General features: G+C 38.6%; 1 protein-coding gene across 3 annotated transcripts in view; it reads left to right on the top strand.

Annotated features, from left to right (window-relative positions):
• LOC124864318 (septin-9-like) overlaps positions 1-21,579 on the top strand; it is a 111,752-nt gene that overhangs the window by 13,198 nt on the left and 76,975 nt on the right. For 2 of the 3 annotated variants that reach the window (XM_047359062.1, XM_047359063.1), the window contains exon 2: positions 1,566-1,628. In XM_047359062.1, the coding sequence (XP_047215018.1) occupies positions 1,605-1,628 (24 nt within the window). In that variant the 5' untranslated portion in view covers positions 1,566-1,604. Of the gene's footprint in view, positions 1-1,565; positions 1,629-13,823; positions 13,931-21,579 lie in introns of those variants that run through there. The other variant, XM_047359066.1, reaches the window with a different exon arrangement.

The raw sequence follows: 21,579 nt of genomic DNA, 5'->3' as shown, positions 1-21,579 counted from the left end.
TTATATGACTCATAGACCAGCTACTGTCAAAGGAACCAGCTATTATAATCTTTTAGGTTAAACTCTAATGTTCTTTTCATCAAATGAGAAACTTATTCAACAATGTGCAGCATTTTTAGGGATATCAGATAACCAAGCTCTGCACTTCTTTGAAAAAAGAGTGAATCTGACAAGGTAACCTGAGCTGTACATTTCAAGTTTTCTAGTTTTCTTTTTCCCCTTTTATTACTCCAGTTGTAAAGCCAAATTGGTTTCCATAAGCATAGATTGTATTTATTTTTGTAACAAACACAAACCATAAGTGAGTTAAAAAAAAGACTCTTCCTCATTAGTCTTCCTCTCAGTGGTCACACTGGTATAAAACAAAATCAGGAAAACTTACCTACATTTTCTTAAAGCTGCACCACTCGGTTTGCTCCACTTGGTACAGTACCTGTTGTGTTTCCACTGACCCACTGAGAAGCGGAGAGGAGAGATGCTGCTAAGTGGACTGGAAATGCTGCATAGTTTGCCTCAAGTTACAATCTTGGGCTTTATGAGGAAGATTTTGTCTCATCTATGGCAATAATGAGGACAATGACTTTAAAGCGCAAAACTGCAGACTTTTGACTGCTGTGAAGTTAGTTTCAGGTTGGATATTGGACATTCATGAACCATGAATTCAGTGTGATCTTCCTACCGTTTGATCCGATGAAGGCAGTCTGATTATGGGGAGCTGCTCTCTGCCTGCTCCCTCCTCCTGCAGACGCTGGTTCACTTAAGGACCGTCAATAAATTTCCGAACCAAACACGCTGTTTCATGGTGGTTTTGTTTTGTGTGTTTTGGGGGAAAATGTTTATGCCTCTGAACAGTTGATTTTATGTGTGATCAACAGGTTTTGGATGTTATTAAATACAGCGCCCCACCTGGGTGTAATTCAGAAAGCAGATGTGTCCTTTTTCTTTTCTTTCAGGTATGGTTTATGATTTGTAAATAGTAAAACTATATCTCGGTATAACCCGTTCCAGCCATTGTGGTCCTTAATATTATTGTAGTCGCTCTTGAGGTTTAATAACTGTTCTCTGCACAAGCTCTTCGAAAACCTTCTCATTTCTCTTGGTCCCATGGCCAATCAGTGGCCAGCAGTCTGTTAACGTCACATGTCCCTACTCAGCCCTGGCCATGTCTGCTCAGGAGCAGGGACCACACAAGTAGGTACCAGTGAGGAAAAAAATTAATGGAAACGCACGCAAAATGAGCCAAGTATAGTCGAGTAGGGCCAAATCGAACAAGTGGAAAAGGAGCATATGTTTTACTTACTCCTAGTATGTGTTTTAAGAATTACTTGAAAACCATGTTTTTTAAGGAAACATCAGCTGGGATACATAAATGCATGCATGCATGAATAACGGAGGGGAAGTAATTTTCTTAGACTCCTTAATTTATTAACTTATAACTATAAAAAGGCGCTCAACTTACACTGCCATCTTTTTGATAGCATGAGTGATTTCCACATGACTTATGACTTTTGAGGCTTTTTGAATTGGGCATATTTTATAAATTTGTCCTTTTAAATGTTTTTCAGTGCGATCAGTCAGCGCTCGAACAAGAAGAACAGAAAGGGATGTATCCGGCATCACCAGTCCCAGTAAGTAGACTGCAACTATGTTTTTTTGTTTTTTCTGTTCATCATAGATACATACCGTAACTCCATTGTCATATTTCCTTGATGTACATACACTGGTCATGTATGTGTCACAATGTTTGTTGATGTTGTACATCCTTAAAATAAAGTAGGGATTTCATTTCCTTTTTTATGATTAATTAAGAGTATGATATTAAATGAAATACCCCCCCCCCCCTCCCCCCCCCCATAAAGAAATAAATGAAGAAAACAGAAAACAAAACAAAGCAGACACAAATGAAATGTTCTAAATAACCGGACATCGTATAAACAAATATAAAGTCAATAAAAACATAAATTAGATTAATTCAGCAACGAAATAAATACAATGCTAGAACAATAAATAAACAAATAAATAAATAACTAAATAAACTTGGCTTGAGTGTTCTTGTTAAAAACAGATTAAAAAACATTAATACTTTTCTTTACAGAACAAAACACCTTCAGACATTTCAAGATTTTTGTACAGTCCATTTTTGACCAGAGCCATTGCTATCATAAAGGTTAAAGTAATTCTTCTACACTTGAGTCACACAGCAGATCACTCTACATGAATCTTGCTGTTTTTAATCATCATGCTGCAGAATGAAACAAGAGATTTACCTGTCATTACCTGGACAGGAACAAGTGACACTTAGATTACATAGTTTTAGATAACATGCAGTTTGTGCAATCTTTAGTAACTTGTTATTAATTCATTCATTCTTCTTCTAACCGCTTATTCCAAAGTGGGTCATGGGGGAGCTTGTGCCTATCTGGGCAGGTTATCAATCCATCGCAGGGCAACATGGAGATGTACAGGACAAACAACCATGCACACACTCATTCACACCTAAGGGATCCGTTTACCTAACAGTCATGTTTTTGGACTGTGGGAGGAAGCCAGAGTACCCGATGAGAACCCACGCTCAGGGAGAACATGCAAACTGCATGCAGAAAGTTGAACCCGGGACCTTCTTGCTGCAAGGCAACAGTGCTACCAACTGGACCACCATGCAGCCCCATAATAACTAGCTAACTAACTAACTAACTGACTATAAATAATAATGTATTTATAGTTTATTTATAGGGCATCGTCTCAAGGCACTTTACAAAGTCAGTTCAATCAAATCATACAGATTCCAAGTCAAGGACACACATTCCAATTGATGCTAGTAATCAAACAGTGCAATCTAATTTAGTTTATGATTTAAATTAGTTAATAGGTTTCTATCTAAAGAAACCCAGCAGATTGCATCAAGACAATGATTTTGCAGCAATGCCTCATACTGAGCATAGTGACAGTGGAAAGAAAAACTTGCCTTTAAAGTTGCAGTACGCAACTTTTGTTAAAATGTATTTTTACATATTTGTTAAAACTGTCACCATGTCTCCTAACAGTACAAAGTGGACTGATCATTTGTGGAAAAAATCAAGCCCCTCTGCCTTTTTTCAGTATTCCTAATGCCATTTGCAGAAATACGCTGCTCCTGGTCAGAACCAATTAATCAGAGCCAGGAGTAATGTTTTAGCAGTGTCAATCACGCTTGTGCAAGTAAAACGTTAAAGGCAGTAGTAGCTTCTTCAGTGGCTTCATCTAGGAGAGACACACAGCTAAGCAGATTTACTCTGAGCCAGTTTTCAAGTCAAGAGTATGAAAGAGAGCTCATACAGTTAGTCTCAGTAAAAGCAATGTCTAGGTTAGAGACAGGGTTAAACACTGAAAAACAGAGAAAAGTGTATCATCTGTAGAGGGAGAAAATGCAAGTTTAGTTTTAAAGGGGACATGTCATGCTTTTAAATCCTTCCTTTCCACACTGAAATTATTCAGTCCTGGTCTATTTAAAGTGGAACTGCAATGCTTTGGTCTAAAGTCATTGTTATTGTAGCTCCACAGGCTCTTCTTTTACTCCTGTTTTGAGATGCATATGACAGCAACTCGTTTTGGTGCAGTCTCTTTAAATGCTGTTGAGGCACTTCACACCCCGCTCCCCTCCAGGTCAAAGAGCACTGAACTTTAACCCGCTGTAGTTTGATAACAACTATTTAGTACAGAAACAAGTCATAAATGGATAAAAACAATGCAAAACTGTTTATGTAATAATATTTAAAATATGCAGCATAGTTATGTCCTCATAACATGAGCAGAAGGCAAGATGCTACTGCTATGAAAACAATCACCAGGTTGTCATATCAACACATATCAACATACAATAAATTCTTGTTTAAAATAAAGTTTGCTGTCATTTTAGCGTTATTTGCAGCTCACTGCTTTGCTGTGTCCGTCGTTTCCAAGGAACTGACCCTTTAATCAGATGAAGTCTTTCAGCAAATCATTCTTGATACTGGCGGAGGTTGCTGAAGGCACTTGTCCTTGAAGCGGGGGAAATAGGAATTTCCCCACTGATGTGGGAAGAATTCCATAAAAAATTAAATTTAACCAGGCACTTCGAAGAGGTTCTGATGCTGGGGACAGTGTAATGAATTGTGCGGGTTAATACACCCATCAACCGAACCGAAATTATCCTCTTGCAACATAGGCATACTTTAGCTTGGACTACAAAATCGCAGTGAGAAATAAATGTGCCAGATATGCAAAACTGATCAGCCGGAAGTCCATGACCTTACTTAGCTGTTCCGCAGCAAATACTGAAGGTAACAGTTGGAAAAACGTAACAGATGATAGATAAAACTGCATGGACTGAAAAACATGACCCAAACAGAATATAAAGATACCTAGCAGCACCTGGAGAGACTAAATTCAACTTTTCTGCACTCCTACACACAACACAATATATTTAAAGGCTACAAAAGTATTACCTGATATGTCCCCTTTAAGTGTACAGCAATTAGTTCTGATAACCTCCAATGCTAAGGGCAGAGCTCCTTCCTGTCCAGATAGCAGCTGATAGTTGAGGAGCAGCAGAGAACTAATGCACTGATAAAGGTAACAGTCAGAGACCACACTACATTCTGGTATTGCATTGTCACCTTGGAACATAGTTGGCTTTGACCACTTATATTTCTATACGTTTTTCACTTTACTGTGTCTTGTTGTGTTGGTGCAGTCCAGATTTATGCAGAACACTTCAGTGCTAAAAACGCAAACAAGTCAACACAACTTTCATATTAGCATAACAACATTTAGTGTTTTGTTTAACTGTACTGCAAGCAATCTAAGACATAGTGAACAAAACAACACAAGAAAATCCTCTGCGTTTTGCCTCATTGTGTAATTTTATGTGTGCTTGTGTCAGAGGACTTTCACAACATCTGGAACCTTCAAGCTGAATCTTGCAGCTGATGGTTCTTTAAGTCGTTTGCAGCCTGTTGGTCAGGGGCCCTAACACATGCTGAATTGTAAAATGACCCTCAGGATGCAGCACAGAGAGTAAAAGACAAAAGATAAGAGTAAAAACAAATGCAGCTAATCTCGATCTGGTGGTTGTGTGTTTTGTCTGCACATGTGCAAAACATGACCCAAATTTTTACACCACTGCACGAGCGGCATTTGTTTTTTGTAAATAAATGCTAGGATGTGTAAGATTATTGATTAAAATCAAACAATGCTGAACAGCATCAAATATTTTCATGTTTTTAACTGTAGAATACTTGTTTTGATACCTTACACTATGTGTAAAATGAAGTTAAGTGAAGAAACGCAATGCTTGGTGAGTAAAAAACAAAATATTTTGAAGCTGTTACAAATAGGGGAAAAAGCTCAATACAAACAACACTATGGAGCAAATAAGCGACAAGACTTACTGCCCAGGGTGGCACAGTCTGGGGAGGCTGGTGGTGTGGCACAGGCACTCACAAGAGAAACATATCTGTCATTTGCACCCTGAAAAAGTTCTCTATTCCTTTTTAGCATGTCCTGTCAATTGGGAGTGGTACACAAATAAGCACTGAAACAGTGTTCATGCATGAAGGGTGGCTAATGATTCTGAAGCTGGTAACTGATTTGAAACCTTTGAGCTAACATCAGGGAGATAAACAGTTCTTAATGGTTCTGACAAGTTGCCAGGTAAAAGTTATGTTTTTGTTTTGCAAAATGGGCTACTTCGGTTGTCTTTGTTTTTGGTTGTCCGTGGGGAAGGGAGTGATAGGGGGTAAGGAGATTCCTTTAATTATGCGGCTACCTGGCTTTTGTCTGCGCTTTAGTCCGATCCGAACACAGAACTTGACATACCCAAGTCACGACTGATGTAAGAAACGTTACAGAGGTTATTTTAGGGTTTCATGTGTGTTTAAGTAAACAAATGTGCGTATTTTTACTACGATATAACTGAAAATCATTTCAAGGCTTTGATTCATCAAGCTTGAACTAAAGTAAGTGATGCATCTAACCCGAAAGCTTAAGTCCTCATGTATGCCTATTATAACACACAAGTTTTTAGAAAGTGCTTAAAGCTGTGGATAAAGCTCTCCCTGTCAGCAGGCCTTCCTGACGTTGAGATAGTTACCACTATCCATGTGTGCGTGCATGTTTCTGTGGGATGTTAGCATGGTTTGGCGAGATGCGTGTGTGCAAAACATCTGCCAACAGAGCAGATTTCTGAGCCCACAAGCATTTGCTTGTTAATATTCATTAATGCAGTCATAAATAGAGTACATGCACACACAATGCTGCCAAACACTGCTTATTGTGATGGTAACTCTCATCTGGGAGTCAACGGATCAAGTTTAGATGATTGCTACTCGTTGAATGTTACTCAAAAACATTTTGTGCTGTTTGACTACTTAAACTCTATATTTATAGCAGAACAAAGGCTGCTTAAGACATTTAAACTTGCACACTGATGGAGATGTCACAGCTTAAAACTTGAACTGATAATACAAGAAGCAAGGACCGTCTTTCAGTTGGGACAACAAGCCCATTATTGTAATCTCTACATTTAGATTACATATCAACACTGTGCTGCCATATAGTCCATAATTTACAGTGCTGTGTCTTGAGTCATCCCTCATTTCCTCATAATTTGTTTCCGAGGAGCCAGGCCTCCTCGCAATCTTTTAAAGTGTTCTTGAGCAACATTTCTTCCGTTTTATTTGGTCTTCTCTTTCTTTCTTTATTTTTCTGTCCTTTTCATTCCAGTACTTGACCGATTTCAGAGGAATGTTTTGTTGGTTTGTGGGGCACTTAACCCTGACCAATAAATCATTCAGACAAAGAAAGGCCCCTGAACTGTATCTACACGAAGCAGACAACTTAACACACTGTTGAGGATCAGCCTTGAGTTGCTTTGGCATGCAAAAAGCACACCACTTAAAGTAAATAACTCACTAGCATCACCTTTCTGTGCATCTGATACTGCAGCGTACATCATTTCATTTTTGGCTAAGTCAGGCAGCATCAGCTGTTTTGTACATAAAACAAATCTGTGGCATGAGTGTTGCAACTTAGAGATACAGCACATAATGAACATATGCACTGCCATGCTCTGCCTAAAGTCAGGAATAAGACTGTTGGTGAGCAAGTTTCCTCTTTTCAGGCACCTAATTGTTGAAACAGTCTTCCTATGGATGTAAGACAGGCTCTTTTGATGTTTTTATAGCAAAGCTAAAGGCCCACTTGTTTTCCCTTTACTATGTGTCATGAGTTATTTTAAACTGCTTTAATTTTTGTTATTTTTATTTCTTAAGGAAATAACTACCAGATCTACTTTTACTAGATTTTAAGACCTGACAGCTGTTTTTTTGTTCTTCATCAGTTCTTTTTTCTTATTTATCTGAGGACACTCTGTACAATATTTTATCACAGTCAGGTACAAATAGCAAATAAAAAAGTGGGTCAGTCCAAGTCCAAATGAAAACTGAAAGTTCTCCCTAAAGCCTAGAGAATTACTAATGAAGATTACTTTAATGATTACAAGTCTGGCACTGTGGAGGCAAAAAAAGTGTTGTTTGGAAAAACAACTCTTTTTGTTTTGGTTTGTACAATGTTGTCCTTGTCACTGTCTTGGGTTTGTCCTTTTGCATTATACTCATCACAATTCCACACCCTGATTGACCGTTTGGGGTTGCTAATGTACATTATTGTTTTTTTTCCTAAAGCGATCCATTAAAATTAGGTATTTGATTCTTAACATCCTATGAGAGGCAAATTCAATTCAATTCAGTTTCAATTCAGTTTATTTATATAGCGCCAATTCACAACACATGTTGTCTCAAGGCACTTCACAAAAGTCAGGTACATACATTCCAATTAATCCTAATCATTGAACAGTGCAGTCTGAGTTAGCTTTTTATTCAAAGTGGATAAAAAGTTTTTCTGTCTAAGGAAACCCAGCAGATTGCATCCAGTCAGTGACTTGCAGCATTCACTCCTCCCGAATGAGCATGTAGAGACAGTGGACAGTCACTGGTGTTGACTTTGTAGCAATCCCTCATACTGAGCATGCATGTAGCGACAGTGGAGAGGAAAAACTCTCTTTTAACAGGAAGAAACCTCCAGCAGAACCAGGCTCAGTGTGAGCGGCCATCTGCCACGACCGACTGGGGGTTTGAGAGAACAGAGCAGAGACACAAAAAGAACAAAGAAGCACTGATCCAGGAGTACTTTCTATGGGAAGGAAAAGTAAATGTTAGTGGATGTAGCTCCTTTAGTCATTTCATCTAGAAAGAAAGAACAGATCAACTCTGAGCCAGTTTTCAAGGACAGAGTCTGAAAGAAAGCACATATAATTAGTTATAGTAAAAGCTCAGTCAATTGCTACATCTAGGAGAGAGAAAGGGTTAAACACTGAAAGACAGGGCCATGTGGATCATCGGTAGAGGGTGAGCATTAAGTTGTTGCCAGCAGAAGCTTGGACGATGCCCCTCTCCAGAAAGGTGTCACAGGTAGACACAGAGTCAGGCCAGGTGTAGCTTCTAGGAAGAGAAAAGAGAGGGTTTTTTCCTTATATGTTTTTCACTGCTCAAGTTTTGAATCATGGTTCTGTTTATTATTTTTCTGGTCATGTTTTAGTCTTGTTCATGTTTTGTCAAGTTTGGTTTTGTTTGTATATTAGAGTCTCTGTTTTTGCCGCAGCCACGTTTTGTTCTGTCTGTTAATTAAGTTTATTCGGTTCACCTGCTCCAAGTTAATCTGTCTCCTTGCTCCACCTGGTTTTCACTCCATATATACACACCTGTTCAGTTAGTCATCGAGGAAACATTTTTCTCTGATCATGTCTTGTTCTCGTATCAAGTCTTGTTTTTTGCTCATGCCATGCCTGTCTTGCCTGCCCGTTTGTTGTTTTGTTCCTGCGTCCTGCTGTGAGTGAGTTTTTTTGTTATTAAACCTTTTTCACTTACCATCACGCTGCCTGCTTGTCTGCATTCTGTGGTCCTATATCTCGCAAACCATAACAAGTAAAGGTTTAATTACAGCTTTTTTAAAAGCCTGTGGTACATATCCATTTACTAAGGATAGTTAATCATACCTAAAATGGGGCTGGTAATCAGAGGAAACACTTCCTTAAATAATTTGGTTGGTCTAACATACAAGTTGAAGGTTTAGATAAAGCTAATATTTCTGATAACTCAGGAAGCTCCACAGGATCAAAACAGTCCAAACACAAATCAGGTTCTGCAGTTATTTCCAATGTTGTCTCACTTGCTGAGGATGAATAACAAATGAATAACAAAAATTGGCATAGAAACACATTAAAAGTCTTCATTAATATGCTGCCCAATGTTTTTGTTTATTTTTATCTTACCTTTATTTATGGAGGTAAATGTTATTGAGAAACTACGTCTCATTTTTAAGAGCAGTTTGTTTGAAATAGACATGCAAAATAATAATATTTTAAAACAGAAGATAGTCAGTATAATTTATAGAAGACATGAACGGAAAAAATAAAACCAATATCAATGCAACATTAAAACCAGGAGCAGCCATCCAGAGATGCTTTCTCTAATATCCTCTAATATGTTTAAAAGCCTTTGGGTCAGTGAAGCTGTACAGATTCAGGTCCAGCTTTAATAAAAGGAGGATTGTAAAAAAATACCCTTTTCCCAAGTTCTGTATAAACTAAAGGAATACTGGATTTAATAGAGGCCAGTGAGCAAAAGCTGTAGTTGCTATGTTTAGGTGACATATAGGAAGATAGATGTACTGGTATGAGGTCATTAACTGATTTATACATTTAAAGAAACCAATGCAAAGATCAGCATGTTAACCAAAAAGTATAAAGTACAATGGTGAGTAAGAGGTTTACATCTTGTGATAAATCTCAGTGCCCCATGATAAACAGCACCTGACATTTACAAAGAGCCAACAGCAGCATTCAGATAAATAATGCCGACATGATCATTGTGAGTTAAGAAGGTGGCCGGGACAAGTTGCTTCTTCAATTTAACTGAGCAACATGATTTATTTCTATGTAAAAACTGCTTTCTCAATCCAAACTTTTTTAGAAGATCTTTAGCACGATTTTCATAACAATTTGTAGCTCTTGTGCAGACATAATAGCTGAGAGAGCAGCAGGGATTTTCTAATGTGGCTTACTTGTTATACTGAAACTGAATGCGTGGCTGGATTTTTTTACAGCTCACATTTTAATGTAGATGCACATTTGGTCACAAATACACTAAGATAGAGGTTTCACTGGTTTATAAGCCAGTTTAAAATGTATTGTTTCAGCCTTGATCTTATTTAGCCTGAATAAAAAGTTTTATTTTATATTTAAATGTATCTGTTTATCATTTTCTATGTTAGTTTGTTCTTGTTGTGATCTGTTACATTGTTAATTTGATCAAAAATGCTTTTAAAATTATAGATTTAATTTTTTTTTTCTGTCAGCCCTAATTTTAAGTTAAATATATTGGTATTTCAAACCCTATTGTTAACATAAACTTGTACTGTATTTTTCTCATTTTACATTTTATTTTTGTGATAATTAATATTTTGCATTTCTTGATGGTTGCTTGCATGTTAGTTTCTTGTTTTCACTTGTATAAAGGCACTTTCTTATTTTTGATTGTTGGAAAAGTGGTTTATAAATAAAGTCTGGCTGATGGAATAATTTTGGGGACAAGGACAGCATCACACTTGCTGACACTTGCAGAAACTTTTATATGCAGTGTCCTGCAATACTATTCATGCCCCTTGATATTTTCCCATTTTGTTATGCTGCGACCACAAACTTTAATGTAATTTATTTGTTTTTTTTCATGTGACAGACCAACTCAATGTAGCGCATAAGAGAGAATACTTTTTTACATATATTACATTTTTACTTTGATTCTGCTAAATAAAATAAGCAATTACCTTCAAAAGTCACCAAAAGAAGTAGAGTCCACCTGTGTTATAATTAATATCATTCTAAATACAGCTGTTTGGCCATCTGGGGGCACTAATGTACAGATTTTCTGTTTCTAACCTCTTAACAATTCCCCAAAAACACCTAAAATGCTTGAAAAATGCGTACTTGAATTACATTAAATGCCATAAATTAGATGCCGTTCTTTAAGTCTTTAAAAAGAGACCAAACATCTGCAGAAACTTGGTCTCTTTTTAAAGGAAACACTCCTGTCCAGGGTGTACCCCGCCTCTCGCCCATAGACTGCTGGAGATAGGCACCAGCTCCCCCGCGACCCACTATGGAATAAGCGGTAGAAAATGACTGATGATGACTGACTGACACTCTGAATATTAAAGCTGAACAGTTAATGCTATTTTAACTTCTACTATTTTGTAGTTGTAAAACATGGATTATACTGAAATGTAAATTTGTTCTATCTGGATATTTTGTTCTTATGTAACTATATTTGTAGGGCTAAAGGCATGAACTCTGAAATCAAATGAGACATTTGATACAAGTCCTACCTGCTATAAGTTCAAATTTGATATAAATAGCAAAAAAAGAAGAAGAAAATGGTCTTCTGGAGAGGTTTTCTGTGGTAATGTCCTTGTATTTTCCGAAATGGCCAGTATAGAAAACACCTCTACATATGAACTTCAAAAGGCTGTAATTTCGGGATTCTTTCAACATATGCTTCTTTTCCATTCACAAGTTCAGCTCCACTCCGCTTGACCTTGCCTTGCTTGGGACAAAACCTGTCGTGTTTCCATTTACGGCTGGAGGTGGGTCTCTCATCTAGCTTTCAGCTACACACTCACTGCTGCACATCATGTCTTCCGACATTAAGGTTGAGACCAGATCACCCTCCCGTCCACATCTCGCAGGACAATGGCCATAAATGGCATCCAGAACTTCACCTGCTGCGGCCGTCATGGTCCTTTATATTTTTAATACTCTCCACTACCTCTGCGAACACTTCCTCTTTTCTCATCTGTCCATCGAGCTGCCACCGAAGATGGGACCTGCTGCCAAAAAGGTACCAAAAAAATCCAGTTTTGGACCGGAAAAGCTAGTAATAGAAATGGAAAACGGGCTGAGTGGAATGAAGCCCGGCAAAGTAGAGCCCATGGAAAAGGGGCAATACAGTCATACAGCAAAGTAAACGTTAAACAAGGTCTTGTATAACGTTACACAGGTAAGCAAAACACCTCTCTATCCCTTATGCGCGCACACACACACACACACACACACACACACACACACACACACACACACACACACACACACAGGTAAACACAAAAACTCCCCATCGTGTGCTTGAAGACATACTGTATTTATTTGATTATTTTAAAATAGTATTTATTTGCTAAACAACATATAAACAAACCATAAATATACATATAAGTTTCCACTTGCTGGTCAAGGATAAAATCCTCTCCTTCCAAGTCTTCCTCGGCCCAGTCAGCAAAAATGAGAGTCGGTCCACCTCTGAAAAGTTCTTCTCCCTTCTCATCAGGAGTTTAGCTACTTTTAACAAAATATTTTGCCATTGTTTGTTTGGTAAAACACTCCAAAATCCGGTAATGCTAGATGCACAATTACGTGCTGAGGGCACACAAAAAACCCACTGTTAACACGTCTGTTTTTAGAAGTTGGCTTCGAGTTTGGCTCCCCTTCCTGTATTTTTGTTGTATGTTTTAAGACAGGATTTTCACTGGCTACACGCCTGTAGCATCAGAATCAGCGTCAAAGCTGATAGGCCACAGCTGTATGTGTGAGAATTGGTGGGACTTGTATCAAGAGACCACATATGGTGGAAATGATAGGATCTGGATAGGCCATAGGTTGAAATTGGTCAGAATAGGTGTCAATCAAAAGAAGAAAAACTAGAGGCCATTTTGGCTCAATGGTATTGAAAATTTGATTTTATCTTTTAAACGTTAATGTTTTGAAGGCAATCTCATGTACTTATGGAGCTACCGACTCGAAAGGGGTTAAACCAACCATACTCTTTAGATGAAGATGAAGCTGAATATATACTATGTATGAAAATATCAAAAAATGAAATATCAAACACAATTCTACCAAAAATATGCAGCCAGTTGGTGGGGTTGCGCAAGACAGCAGACTGACATGTCTGAGTGTGTTTGAGCTCTCTATCAGAACTTGGACGCTTGCTGTGTGACCTCTGACCCCAGGCGCAGTGTGAGGGACGTGCCAACAGTCAGAGGTCATCTCAGTTTCCTGAACACACATTTTGGAGCGAAGGGCTGACATTTCACCACAGTTCAAATGTCTCACGCTCTTTCTCTTTTTGTTTCATCCATCCTTGCTGGGAATATGGACTTGCTTTCTCTTTTATGTTGAATCTTCAAACATTTCTGGGAAGTTTTTCTTTTTTAATACTTATTTTTGCCCTTTTCCATCTGACTCCAGTATTATTTCAGCAGGCTGTCGTCTTCCATGGCAGAGCTGTATCCATAATATCATGAGGAAACTTCCTTTTGGATTTGACAAGAGCACAGTTGGTATCAAATGAATCTCAGCATTTTAACACAAGGAATTGAAAAGTTTTCTTGTCCTGCAGGTTATTTTCGCCCAACAAGAGCCCGTCCATGTCACATGGCAGAGCTAATGATTTCTATTTTCCACTTACAATACAGCTTCAGTATTGTGGATAGATAGGAAAGAGAAGTCTGCAAATGCAACATATGATCAGCACATGGGGATGCCGTAATTCTGAATTCATTAGCAGGGAACGAAACAAAGCCAGGAGGGAGAGAGAACCAAGAGCCAGAAAGGAAAGAGAGAGTGAGAGGAGGAGGAAAAAGGAACCCAGTGAGGGAAAAAGAGAGGGAGCGACTAACTGCAGAGGAGGGAAGTCTAAAAAAAGTTGGGAGGGAAGGGGGGAGAGAGAGAGAGAGAGGAGTGAAAGAGCAGAGACTACATGTGGCTGTGGAGGGAGCAATCCCGTCATGGAGGGGGACAAATTTTCAGGTAAGACAAATTCAACACGCTCTCAGCCGGGATTAGCTCAAACTTCTCCTTTTGGTGTAGTTAGATCGACTCCTTTCTGCAACCAAGACAATTTTTGCTAGCCGCCTGTTATCCCCCCTCTGTGGTATTTTCCACTTGCTCATTCTGGCCTGTTTGCTGACTGCATGTTTTTTGGGGGGTTAGGATCTGGAAGCTTTGCAAAGCTTTTGTAGCAGCATTGGGATTTAACTGCCAGATTGGCAACCTTTTCTAGCTTTTCACTCTCCTCTATATCTTCCTTTACGGGTGAATTACAATTATTATTTTCTCTTATAAACATATATTGTCTCACTTTTTTGGATTTTAAAAAATCCAATTCTGCTGAAGTGACACAAAACATCACATTCTTTCCAAACCTTTCTACTTCTCCCTCATTTTTCCTTGGTGTGAAAACAGGAAAGGGCACTGTTCAAACAGTACTACTCTTGTCTCATGTGGCTTTTTAACCTACTTTTGCTTCAGTCAGGCTCTCCCTTAGTTAATGGGGCATAGAGTTCCAAAGCAGCCAGTCAAAGTGCTGACTTAAAAAAAAATCTCAGAAATATTTGTCAGTGTGTATGTGTGTCTATATGTGTCATTATGTGTGTTGTACATTGTGCTAAAGTCATCTGGGAGGTTTTATGTGTGACTTAACAGCTTCTAGCACCTCCAGGTTGTGTCAAATGTGGCCCCTTATTTCCAGGTACTTCCTCCAAGGGTCTGCAGGCAGTCATTACAGTTTTATGTATGTTTCCCCCTGGTTTTTACTATTTACTAAAGTATTACTGTGTTTATATTTTCCAAAACGTAATGTACATGATTTGCTGGCATGGTGATGTCTTTGCGTATGTGTGTGCAAATTTAAATTTAGGCCAGTTTATGCGGTTGATTTTCAGTCATTGAGAAACAAAACAGTGTTTTGGTTTATTTTTAATAGGCTTCTTTGATCTGCAGGTGACACAAGTCTTTTTGACACAAGTCTGCCATGTTCTACCACTATGTTTCTCCTGTACCCTATAATTCTTTTGTTTGCTTGGAAAAGCAAGGCAAGGCATGGTTTTTACTTGGTTGCAATCTGCAATTTTACGGCTAGAGGTCAATGCATCCTGCTTGCTGTTCGTTGAGTTTCTTTGCTGTATATACTGGGGGGCCGTGGCAACCAAAGTGGATGAGATGTAAAAGACAAAGCTACAAAATCTACTGTGTGAGTGATTGATCTCATTGAGACACGTCTGTTGGGACATTTGTCATGATTTCAGGGCATGTGGGCAGACAGGGGACAGCAAACGGAGCAGTTAGAGCAAAGGAGGAGGAAGTACAGAGCTTGCTGACAACAGGTGGTGTAATCCTGGACACGATGCTGTGAGGAAGCCTCTCTGCACCTCTGATATTTGACACTCAGCCCTGAAATTTTGTGTATGTTATCAACATGAAGGGTTCATAGCGTTATTTCAGACTATATATCTGTTATGCATCCATCCTGTGGGTTTACAGACAACTGACACAAACACCCCGGTGTATTTATGGTAGCCTGCTCTTTCTGAGAAACATTCAGCTTCAAATATATATGCTGCTTTAAGCAAGGGAAAACAATGATTACTCTCATTCTGTACAACAGTGGTTCCCAACCTTTTTCGACTTGTGTATCCCCTGAACCATTTTGCTATACCATGGGTACCCCTCCAGTGTTTCCCCTAGGATGGTCTTTGGGGGGGACTTCACAGCAATAGATAGATAGACAGACAGACGGACGGACGGACGGACAGATCTGTTACTGTTTCTCTTTCTATCTATCTATCTATCTATCTATCTATCTATCTATCTATCTATCTATCTATCTATCTATCTATCTATCTATCTATCTATCTATCTATCTATCTATCTATCTATCTATCTATCTATCTATCTATCTATCTATCTATCTATCTATCTATCTATCTATCTATCTATCTATCTATCTATCTATCTATCTATCTATCTATCTATCTATCTATCTATCTATCTATCTATCTATCTATCTATCTATCTATCTATCTATCTATCTATCTATCTATCTATCTATCTATCTATCTATCTATCTATCTATCTATCTATCTATCTATCTATCTATCTATCTATCTATCTATCTATCTATCTATCTATCTATCTATCTCTTCACCTCCTCTCTTACCTCGACAACCACTAACATACTGTTTTGAGTCATCTATGAAGACATGTTTCTTCTGATCCGATATAGTGTCCTCCAAAGGTTTTAATTTCACTAAGCCTTTTTACATTTTGTAATATTACATTCACAAACTACATAAAGTAGGACACACCTGTGGAAGATGAAGAACATCGTTTTTTTTTTTCACTTAAAACTCTGATAAGTGTGGCATGCATTTGAATTCAGACTCCCTGGGTCATTGTTTTTTTGAACAATCTTTCCCTGCAGTTTTTGCTCTTACTTCTTTCCTAAATTTTTTTAGGCCTGGTCAGAATATGAAAGTATCTGAGCAGAGTCTGGACTTTGACTGGACCATTTGAACACATGTATATGTACTGATCTAAACCACTGAATTGTAGCTCTGACTACAGGTGAACCTCTTCCTTAGTCTCAAGCCTCTAACAGTGTTCTTCTTGGATCGCCTGTATTTAGCTTTTCCATCTACCCATCAAATACCCTGACCAGATTTCCTTTCCCTGCTGAAAAAAAGCATCACACAGCACGATGCTGCCTCCTCCATGTTTTGTCTTGAGGATAGTGTGTTCAGGGTGATGTTCAAAAACACGTTATTGCAAGGTACCATTAAAAAAAGAAACATTTTACAGGACTTGGACATATCTGTGGTGAATGGTACAGCATATGTGTGTGTTTCTACCACACATAATGTTTTGCATGTAGGCAAAAAAGGAACATTTGGTTTCATCTCACCAATATATTGGCAAAAATATCGGGTCACACCACCATATCCCTGAATTCCAGTGTTCCGAACACTTCCATGGCTGCAGGTTTATAAAGTTCGGTGTGGACTTGACTGGCCTGCACAGAGTCCTGACCTCAACCTTCTGGAACACCTGTAGGATGAATTAGAGTGAAGGCTGCAATTCTGGTTTTTCATCTAATTATAAACACACTCCTAAACCTTGTGGAAGATGTTTACAGAATAGTTAAATTTGCAATTGCTGGCAACAGTGGGTCCATGAAGTTTATAGATTAAAAATAGGATGTCATCAAAGTTCATGTACATATTAAAGTAGGCAGACAAATACTTTTGGCAATAAAATGTATCTGCTGTGTCCCCTGCATGGCTTTTTCCAAACTTCAAAAGGACGTTCTTATGGCTTTCTTCCATTAAGACCTGGCTTTGTTTGTTTGTTTCTTTTTTTTTTCTTTCTTTTCAATCTTTCATGAACAGATTCTTATATTTATGCTATAGATGTCTGCAACTCCTCCAAAATAACAAAAGGCCTCCTAACTGCTTCTTTGATTAATAATCTCCTTACTTGTTCTTCTAGTTTAGATGGAGAACCATGTGTTAGCAGGTCTGTTGTTGTGCCATAGTCCTTCCATGATGGATTGAACAGTTCTCTGTTAGATGTTCAAAGCTTGGGATATTGTTTTATAAAATAACCCTGCTTGAAACTATTTCATAACTTTATCCTTTATCTGTCTGCTGTGATCCTTGGTCTTCGTGATGCTGCCTATTCACTAATGTTGTAATGAGGGCAATTTTGTTGCAGTGGATTTTATTTAGGGGGATCACAGTGAAGAGGACATTTGCAAAATTTTGGACCCAGGTATCATTTTCCTTCTATGTCACAATTTTGCACAACCATCTCAGAGATTACATTAAAGTACATTAAATGTGCAAAAGTTAAAGGGGTGTGAACACTTTTGCAAGTCACAATAGGTTTTACACATCAAACAGTTTTTGGTTATTAGAAACTTTAAACCAGGACAGGACATAAAGCAGATGTTACAAATGTTGAATATATTGAGTTTATTGTAAGGGGCTTTTTCAAAATGTCAAATGAACAATAAAGCCGCCCCCTCCATTTGAATGTTCAATAAAACTTAGAAAATCTGACCATTTCTGACCACTTCAGGAAACCTGTTTATCAGTAAACATTTTTAGTATTGTTTGTTATTGCATGTTTCCTTTTTCCTTTCCACTTTTTGTGGAGATGTCATTGGCACCTCTCTGTACCATCTGCGTCGGCTAAATCAATTCTCCTCATACTAATCCGTTATGTTCCTTTGACTCTTGTGTCCATGCTGGCTTGCAAGGCTTCATTTGTTTCCTGCGCAAATTTTTTTTCCCCCAACATGAATCAACGGCAGATGTGTTTTTCAGTGGAAAAAGCCCAGCATGAACCACAATGAGTGTGAACAGAGCAGTCTCAGCGGGGTCAGCTGACGAGCGATTCATATGACACAGCCGCAGTCAGAGTCTCATCGAAATGTCAGAGTTATGACTGTTAGAGCAGCAGCAAAGTCTCATATATTCACTAAGAGCAATTTTTTAATTTAATATGTAATATATTCCTCACCCAGCAGGTGGAGGTGCTGAGTTGAGTAAGTCAACGTTATGTTGCTCTTTACAAAATAACCCCTTACACCTGAAATCCTTTGAGACCAAGCATTGTTTTCCTGCCTTGCATGTTCATTTGAAGACTGCTTCCACCTTGGAGGCATAAATTGCGTTTTCTTTTGGTTGATTTTCTATTCACGATGAATAGACCAGTGTGCATCTGCACTGGCAAGAACAGGGAAGACAGCAAAAATGTTGGCTTCATAATTTTAGACAGTGTTGTTGCCCGTGAGAGAATAGTGGAAGAGGATGGTGGGAGAAAGTAAGGCCAACTGGGATTCATCTCTGCTCATGGACAGCTGCACTGAGTATTCCTCCCTAGCCCATGCTTGAGATACACACGTGCAAGGCTGCAGCTTGTGTGTGTATGTGTGTCACATTATGCAAATAAAACAACAGAGTAAAAACTGTTGAATGATATGCCATCGTGTCTATGTGTGTATGTGTGCATGCAGTGCAGTCGCGCAGTTTCCAACAGGTGTTTCCATTAGATAAAGCCTGGCTGGGTGCTGATGTTTAACATTTGGGTTAGAGCAGCTGCTGTCCTCACAGCTGTGACTGTATTTAAGATAAAGCTACTTGGCCATGTGGGTTTTGAAGCCTCAGGTGGGGGCGGGGAGGATGTTTCTGCAGCATTTAGAGCCTGTTGATGCCTCTCCTACCGTTACAATTCAGTAGATAAATCCATCCCTGTACATTGACTGTATAACGTGAATGTTTTACATGTCAGACTGTTGCAGATCCTCACTGTGGGGATATCTCTTCGGTTTATTCCCACATTCAGCTGCACACTGCTGCATCAAATTAAAAGCCAGAAATTTCTCTTCTGGGGTTTAAACTGGCTGCGCTGCTTCTCTCATTAGTCATGCTCGCTCTCTGTGTGTGTTTCTCACACATCATGCACATATTCTCTTCTCCAGGTTTCTATTAAAGAGGCAGAGGTTCAGAGTCACCTAATATCTTCCTCTCTCTTTAAATACATCTTCTTTTCCTTCTTGCACCTGGAAAGGCATCTGCACACCTTTTCCCTGCATTCCTTCCCGCCTTTTCTCACCCTCCTCCGTCAGGTCTGTTTATTATGGGGGTTACCATGTAAACTGAGATAATAGTTTGTCAAATCTAATTTATACATGCATCTGCAAATAAGCGCACATAATTAATACACTCACCACCATTCAGAGTTTTTACTGACTCCAGATGGGGCCGCTTGGTAAAGAATGACTCACGGGTGAGTTTTTCACTTTGAGGCCAACAAAGCTTTTGTTGTTTTTGGATGAACGCAGCAGGAAGCTGGAGTTTCCTCGGTTGCCGGTACTGCTTACGTTGAAAATAACAACCACTTTCTGAGATTGAGACATTGTTAAATGAAACTCACATGATTATTAAACTGAAAAATAATGGTTTAAGAAAATTTTCTCCAAAAAGTTATTTATTATTATTATAATTATTAAGACAAAAAAAGAAAGATTAAGGTCGGAAACGATGCTTGTCAACCTTGTCCTTTTACTAAATTAAAACTTTTAGCAATGACATTCCTCTTTGTGTTGAGCTAAACCTTTCCTAATAAACCAGTGTCCTGTTTTTACATCTGTTTTTTAAGTAAAGGGCATTTTTATAGAGCACCTTGCAAAAGTCTTCATACCCTTTTTTTCACACTACCACCACATGCTTCAGTGTATTTTATGGAGGTTTTACTTGATGGGGGAAGAAAACAGATACATGGATTTATTTTTAAATTCTTTTGCAAATAAAATAGTGTTGTGTATTTTTATTCAGCAAACATTAGTCAATAAGAATCACCCTTCTCTGCAGTTACAGCTGCTAGCTTCATTCTCCACATTGAACATTTTGCTCATTCTTCTTCACAAAAAGAGCTCAAGTTCAGTCAGATTGGATACAGAAATGGTCTGAATGTTAATTTCCACATCTTGCCACAGATTGCAAATCTATGGCAAGATTATTTAGGGGTTTGATTTAGGTGAGGACTTTGACTAGGCTATTCTAACACCTGTCTATGCTTTGATCTGAACCATTGCATTGTACCTCTGGCTATTTAGGTTCATTATCTTGCAGGAAGGTAAAACTCCACATCCGCTGTCAAATCTTTTGCAGCCTCTAACAGGATTACTTCACAGTTTGCCCAGTTTTTAGCTCCCTCCAGCTTCTTTCAACTCTGACCAGCTTCCCTGTCCCTGCTGAAGAATAGCATCCCCACAGTGTGATGCTGCCAACAGCAGGCCAAAAGTTTGATTGTGGTCTTATCTGAGCAGAGCCCCTTCTTCCACATGTTTCTGTCTACCTGGCAAACTGCTAATAACATATCATATGGCTTTATTCCAGCAGTTTCACAGTTATGTCCACTACACATGTATGTAACATTATTCTGATTTTTATATCTAAAAAAATCTGAAAAGAATGCACCTATCTTCTTGCACTTCACAGTTATGTGCCACTTTTTTTGGGGTACTCACATGATATCCCAATAAAATACAATACAAATACAATACATGTGAAACTTTCTTTAGTTTTTTTTTTTCCACATCTACATCTAGATTTTCACAAGAAACAGGCATTTTTACAATTGTAGTTTGCAGAGTGTATATTTAATGGCACAGACAGGACCACTACGGAGGTGACCACCTTGCCTCTAGGCATTTGGATCTGCTCCGGCTTTTCATTTGTGTGCCTTTGCTTATGTTTATGTCTCTGGAGATCAACTGTCGACATTTGTAATTTGTTGCCCTGGCATTGCCCTAACAACTGGCACACTAGCCTGGCATCCGTTTATAGAAGTTATCCTCTTCTCCACCCACTCCAAGTCCTCTCATTTTTCACTTCCTGGAAGGCCAAGGTCCACTTTGGGGTGGTGGTAGCTCTCTGGGTTACATTAAGCAGCAGGCGGCTGTCTCTGTCTCTCTTCATCTGTATGCTGCTGTGCAACTTGACACCAGCAGCTGCCTATCTGTATACATTATAAAACAATAAATCCCCCATTTCTAAACTAATTTAGGTATAAATTGAAGATATTGATATAATATTGAAAATGGTAATGCAGGT

Source organism: Girardinichthys multiradiatus, chromosome Y (genome assembly GCF_021462225.1).
Source record: "Girardinichthys multiradiatus isolate DD_20200921_A chromosome Y, DD_fGirMul_XY1, whole genome shotgun sequence".
In the NCBI taxonomy this organism is placed as follows: Eukaryota; Metazoa; Chordata; class Actinopteri; order Cyprinodontiformes; family Goodeidae; genus Girardinichthys; species Girardinichthys multiradiatus.
Note: the sequence above shows the minus strand (reverse complement) of the source record. Positions and strands in the feature narration are given on the sequence as shown.